The sequence below is a fragment of the Microtus ochrogaster genome, chromosome 1 (genome assembly GCF_000317375.1).
Source record: "Microtus ochrogaster isolate Prairie Vole_2 chromosome 1, MicOch1.0, whole genome shotgun sequence".
NCBI lineage: Eukaryota > Metazoa > Chordata > Mammalia > Rodentia > Cricetidae > Microtus > Microtus ochrogaster.
In genome coordinates, this window is record NC_022009.1 from 67095674 (window position 1) to 67102758 (window position 7085).

Genomic DNA, 7085 nt, shown 5'->3' on the forward strand with positions numbered 1-7085 from the left:
GCTTTGTTCTGGTCTTGTTTAAGTATCTATACTGTTGAAGTATTTTGGGTCATATTTCCCTGTCACAGTCTCACAACCGATTTCCTGGTTCTTTGGCTCTTATAGCCTTTTTACCCCCTGTTCTATGCTATTTTCTGAGTCTTAGGTTCAGGAACTGTGTTATAGATATATCCATTGGAACCGGGAACCCCATAATCAGCTTTCTGCAGTGATCTCTGTCTATTGCAAAGAGAAGCTTCCTTGATGGTGGATGAGAGCTACACTTATTTGTGGAAACAAAGAAAAGAATTTAGGATACAGTTAGGAATTATGTTGGTTTAGAGAAGTGGTAGTATTGTGTTCTCCTCTAAGATCCATGACCTCTCTAACCCTGGGTAGGTTTTCAGTACCAGACATGACTTCTCTCCAATTGAGTGGGTCTTATGTCCAGCTAGAGAGATGTTGGTTACTGATAAAATATGATTGCAACTGATATAGATATAAATATGGATTTACCACTGATAAAGATAAACTTTTAGGAGTATTATAATGTGGGTCATTGTTGTGACTAATAGGCATCACCGCTGGATGGGATTACTGGTTGCTTCCCTCTGTTGGCAGCTTGTATAGCACCTTCTGATACTATGGAAGCTAGTCTTCAAGGAGGAGGCTTTCAGATCAGATCCTTTGAGTTCTGTTAAATTCTAATATTTAAAATTCTCATATGCTAGGACTTCACAGGTCCACATAAAACATTTTAGCTGCTGTTGGAAACTGAGAGTCCCAAAAAATGCTGTGATTAAATAAGTGCTTTTATATGGCTGTTTTCTTTTGCAGCCATTTAGGTTTGATGTTTTTGACCAAAGTTTCAGAAGTGTGTTTAAATAAGCACTCTCTTTAAAACATTTTAGCATAAGTCAACGTCTCCTTATATTGCTTCCCTACTGTTGTGTCTCAATTGTTTCTGGAACCTCGTAACTGTATTGCTGGCTGTCTCAGCTCAGTGAACTCTTTTACCATTGAAGCTTGGCTGGATTTTTTGCTTTTATTGTGGCTTTTAAAATACAAAAATCTAACGACAAAAGGGTGTAGATTTGTCTTTAAAAATGTTGAGTTTGTGTCAGTTAAAAGTGTAGATGTTTGGTGACACTGTTCTTTCTCTCAAGCTTCAGTGAGGCTGGCATGATATACTTCTTGTTTTGAGTCCTGTATTGTTCTCTGAGACACTTTCTACAACACCACAAGGACCTTTGCTGCTTTTTCTTTTGTGTTATATATTCATTTATGTATTTTATCTTTGACTACAACTGTTGATATTTAACTCTTAATCTCTTTATTTTATTTTTAAGCATCTTAGTATATCTGATATGTTGGAGATGTATAATGATAAATCTTATTTGTTTGTTTGCTTTTATTTTGGACAGGGTGTCAATATGTAGTCCTGTTTGTCCTGGATCTCACTGTGTAGACCAGACTGGCCTTGAACTCACAGAAATGTGCCTACCTCTGAGAGCTGGGAAGCAGTGGTTCTCAACCTTCCTAGTGCTGCAAGCAACTCTTTAATACAGTTTTTCATGTTGTGGTGACCCCCAACCATAAAATTATTTTCTTGCTACTTCGTAACTATAATTTGCTACTGTTATGAATCATAATGTAGATATCTAATATGAAGGCTATCTTATATGAGACCCCCGTGAAAGGGTCAGTTGACCCCAAAGAGGTTGTAACCCACAGGTTGAGAACTGCTGGACTAAAGGTATGTGCCTCTATGCCCAGCTTGGATAATGATATATCTTAATTCAGTGGCCATAGTTCCAGCATCCACACGACAGCTTTCAACCGTCTGTAATCCAGTGCTAGGGGACCTGATGCCTTCTGCACTCTTTGGGTACCGGGCACATATGGTTGTCCACACATATATAAAAGACTCTTCTACATAAAATTTTAAAATAATTTATTATTGTTATTTGTGTATGTCTCTGTGTGAATATAGGCATATGAGTGCAAGTGCCTGTGGAGACCAGAGGCTTCAGCTCTTAGAGCTGGATTTACAGGCAACTGTGAACCACCTGACTTTGGTGCTGAGAATTAAGTCCTCAGAGCAGTATACACACTCTTAACTGTGTAACCTTCTGTCCATTCCCTTTAAAGGAACTATCTTGAAACCATTGCCTACTGCCAATTTATATCATTGTTTACTTTAAAGGTACAGGAGGAAAAATATTGTTAGTATCATAGTCTACATAGACATTTGAAAACACAGGGCATTGCCAACTTAATTCTTAGAAAGTTTTGTACATTCAATAAGGTGATCAAGTAATTTCTGTGGAGACACTTTGACCCCTATAGAACAGTTGCTTTTTACTCCAGCTGGGATTAACCAGAAGAGCCTGATTGATCAGGACTTAAATTATGCCTGGACTTTACTCAATCAGTAATGGACTTGCCAAAAGCTTGAGAACCCTGAGTTTGGATCTGTAGCACCCACATAAATTAGAGTTGAGTTGCACTTGCAATCCCAGTGCTGGGGAGTCAGACACAGGAGGACACATAGAACAGAGATTAAGTCTAAGCTTAGCCAACAAATGTTACAACTTTGAGTCACAGGATTTTTACTCTCATCCATCTTTGCTTTTGACCATTATACTCAGCTGTCTTGCTCTTAGGACTTTGTGGCAGTTTTGCATCCTTCATAAATTGTTTTGGTGTTTATCCCATTGATTGCTTGTTGTTGTAGGAAGGAACCTGGCCGTGTCCTGCTGCCCGGCTAGCTTACCCCCCAAAATAACCACACAGAAAACTATTCATTTAAATCACTGCCTACCCATTAGCTCTAGCCTCTTATTGGCTAACTCTGACATCTTGATTCAACCCATTTCTAATAATCTGTATTTCACCATGAGGTCGTGGCTTACTGGGAAAGATTCAGCATGTCTGACCTCGTGGCTGGCTCCATGGCGGCAATCTCTGACCCTGCTTTCTTCCTCCCAGAATTCAGTTATGTCTACCCTGCCTACCTACGTTCTGCCCTATCAGGCCAAGCAGTTTTTTAAAATTAATTAACCAATGAAAGCAACACATAGATAGAAGAACCTCCTACACCAGCTTGTCTAATTATTTCACATTCTAGGTCATTTTTCTATATTTCATGTAAAAAGAGAATAATTGACTAGGCCATTTCATTTGGTTCTGACACTGATAGTAAAAATAAAATGCTTTTAGTTTTGTTAGCATTTCTGCCAATGCTTCTTCATCTTTTTTACTTCACTTTTATGTAACCAAATCCAAAATGTATTGTTAAAGTGTTATGACATTATCTCTAGTTTCTAAAAAAAACCAACAACTAGCCAGGCAGTGGTGGCGCATGCCTTTAAACCTAGCCCTCAGGAAGCAGAGGCAGGCAGGTCTCTATGAGTTCAAGGCCATCCTGGTTCACAGAGCCAATTCCAGGATAGGTTCTAAAAGCTACAGAGAAACCCTGTCTCAAAAAACAAGACAAAACAAATCAAAAACTGGATGCAAAATTAAAGGGTTTCATATCTCATTTTTAAAAGTATACTAAAATTGCCAATAAATAAAAAGGGGGTAAAAGAAAGTAGCATAAAAGTCTTAAATTATAGAAACCAGATAGTTTCTATAACAGTAGCATCAAGTTATATTAATTTGCCTAAGAGATTTGTAAATCCAATTATACTTTTCTTACAATTGCATCTATGTAGTACATACTGTTTTTGAATATTTTTTTTATTGATTTCTCTTTTCTTTTTTCCCTAGTATACCGTATGGAATTTTGTTCCAAAAAATTTATTTGAACAATTCAGAAGAGTGGCAAACTTTTATTTTCTTATTATATTTTTGGTTCAGGTAAGTTTTATCACTCAGTGGATTACTTATAAACTCACTGCCCAAACATATATTTTACAATAAGGAAAAATACATTGTATTCTTAGTTGTTTGACTGTGGGATTTATTTTTGTCCTGTAACTTCACCATTGTATTCTCTAATAAATTATCTAAATCAAATCTAGATTTCTAAAACATAGGCTATAAATCTTAGGATCAGTTTCATTTTGTTTCTTTACTAGTGTGCCATAGTACTGAAAACTGTAACCTAGTCAAGGAATGTTACTTGTGATTTTCAGACACCTGCCTTGGAGTATACATGTTTTGGCTGTTGCCGTGTAGTGCGTCATTTGCACACGTCTGCCTGTGGAATTGTCAAGATTGTGTGTGTGTTTATTTAAACTTTATTTTAATCAGATATGGCATGAGTCTACAGTCACAGATACTCAAGAGTCTGAGGCAGATGAAGATTGCTTGTACCCAGAAGTTTGATGCTAATTTAACAACATAGCAAAACCTCACCCCAATAAATTGTATTTATATTTAAATTTTTTTTTAATATTTCCCTCTCCCTTCATTTCTTTTTTTTTTTTCTTCTTCCATATGTGTGTTTGCATGCGTGCCTAAGTGTTACAACTCTGATAGAAAGGTATCCTTGGCTTTAGCTGCCAAGGATACCTACAGCTCTAAAGGAGATGTAAGCCCTCAAGCCACACAAGTGTCCAGGCCACAGGACAGCTCTACCATGAAAAGTCCCACCCCCTTCCCAGGAAACTGTATACGGCCCGTATCTTGTTCAGTAACTACTCCACTGTTACTCTCCTGAACAGACACAACCACTCTCATAATTTTTTGCCCTTCCAGTAAATCTCTTGTGTGAGGTTTGTTTTGCAGTATGACTTTGTGATATTCCTTGGCTCTCATCTGCCAGCATACCTTTCCATCTGAGCTGTAATGCTTACAATGTACCTTAGAGTCTTACTATGTAGCCTAGACTAGCTATGAACTCACTATCTGTGTCTGCACTTCTGGAATTATAGATGTTTACTACCATAGTCAATCAATTATTCTTAATTCTTTTTTTTTCTTAATTCTTAAGTATTTACAAGAGTACTTTTCTGGGTTTAATTATAAGTTTTTCATAAATTGTTCAGTAGCTTCTTAATCTAAATATTTTTGCTTTTCTTTTCATATGTGTATATATATACATATATATTTCAAAATGTAAATTGAAGCTTAAGTGTAAGTCAATTTTTAAATATCGTGATTATCACTTCCTTACAGTTATTATTTTCTGATAAAACCTTAGAATTTTTCTTCAATGTTAAAAGTTTGTTTTTGCTCTAAACTGGTCTATCAGTAGAGCCTAGAATTTCAAAAGAAAAGTTAAAATTACTCAGGTAACCATTTTAAAGCTTTAGGAAACATTTAGTTTAAAATGCTTTTCTTCATGAATGGAGAAGGAACTTTTAATTTTATATCACTAGAGCATCTAGTGGTTTTCTTGGGAAAATGAAACTATGATAACTATATTCACATGCAGTTTTCAAATTGCTAAGATCAACATGTATATAGAATAGAGCAAATTCAATTAGCCAATTCAAAGTCAAGGGAAATTAATAAATCATAAGATTTGTGTTCTTATTAACCTGTGTAATTACTGTAAGTATTCTTCAGCAACTTGTAGAGACTTAATTATGTGATTACATCATAATTGCAGCACCATTTTCCTAGCTCTCGTCTTCTGATTCATCTGTGTATAACAAAATCACTTGTAGGAACAATCATTTTCCATGTTCCACTTCTAGTTCTCTTTTCTAGGGTCCATTTATCCTAAATCTTGGGTTAAAATTGCAAACAGACTTTACAGCATATAGTATGATGTACAAAAAAAGACCCACCATAGGCAAACATTGAAGATCTTAAGAACTGTTGAAGCAATGTACCTACACATGGTGGTACATGATTATATCTGAGCACTTGAGCATCAAAGACAAGAGGATCAACAGTAGTTCAGATTTGCAGGGATGCATATAGCAAAATCCTGTCTCAAAAACCAAAACAACAGTAAAGCAGAGTAACTGAGGTCAGTGTAGCAGTATATGAGAATGTACAGTTGAAAGACTTTACCACACCTGTGAAGTAGTCAAGAGAGCAAAGTTGTAAACCAAACTATATACATTGTACAATAGTATGATACATTAGCTATATCATATGTAATATAAATATGTAATGTTCTTCATTCTTTCTCTAAATCTAGCTTATGATTGACACACCTACCAGTCCAATTACCAGTGGACTCCCATTATTCTTTGTGATAACAGTAACTGCCATAAAACAGGTATGTAATACTTCTTGCCTTTGTTCTTCCAAAATTCATTCAGAAACCTTAAGTAGTCCCACTCCAAATTAACATTATTGTGAAAACAATTTATACAACAAAGCATCAGATTTATTTAGTACATAAAAATTATACTTCAGGTACCTTGTGACTCATGAATGATTGCAGTATTTAAAATATATTATTGTCTTGACATAGGTATCAATCTAAAAATTATATTATTTATATTAATATATTATATTAAATTATATATATATGTGTGTGTATTTTTAAATTAGCCTATATATAGGCTAATCTATATACTTCTTAAATATATATATAGGCTCATTTAAGAAGTAAATTAGTATAATCATTTTGTGATTTTAGTGAAGTTTAAAAAGTAGTTCAAAGGAAGTAAGTTTATAGAATAGAACATTTGTTTTTGACAGGAACTTCCCTAAATTTTATGGTTTTCCTTGATAATTATTTTTTGTGTGTCCTAGTACCCTAATGGAAATAATTTCAACCAGATTATAAGTTGACATTAAGATTTAAGAAAATAAAAATAGAATATTGGATCAACATGCTAATTAAGAAATAAATCCTTTGAAATGTCAAATTGATGTTGCTATCACTTCTCAAAAACATCTAGCCATGGTCTCGTGATGCAGAAGATTTCCTTCTACTAGACAGAGAGTTCATTATGTTGTCTTACCTAAATCTTCTGTTTTATAATATTTAAGGATAACATGTTGAGTGATGGAGAAATAAAATTATCAAATAATTTGCGGTTCTGGGATAAAGTGTATTACTTAATTATCTTTAGTTTTCTCTATCTGTTTATATAAAATTAAGTACAGTGTGTGTGTGTGTGTGTGTGTGTGTGTGTGTGTGTGTGTGTGTGTGTGCTTGCGCGTGTGCGCCATAATTTGCTGGTGAAGGC

At 35.0% G+C, this 7085-nt stretch overlaps 1 protein-coding gene across 4 annotated transcripts in view; it reads left to right on the plus strand.

The window, feature by feature from the left end:
- Atp11b (ATPase phospholipid transporting 11B (putative)) overlaps nt 1-7085 on the plus strand; it is a 95813-nt gene that overhangs the window by 14487 nt on the left and 74241 nt on the right. For all 4 annotated transcript variants that reach the window (XR_003377405.1, XM_026782240.1, XM_005343792.3 and 1 more), the window contains exons 3-4: nt 3754-3843; nt 6083-6163. Coding sequence is in view for 3 of the 4 variants with exons in the window: in XM_026782240.1 (XP_026638041.1) it covers nt 3754-3843; nt 6083-6163 (171 nt within the window). In the remaining variant the exon portion in view is untranslated. The remainder of the gene's footprint in view (nt 1-3753; nt 3844-6082; nt 6164-7085) is intronic.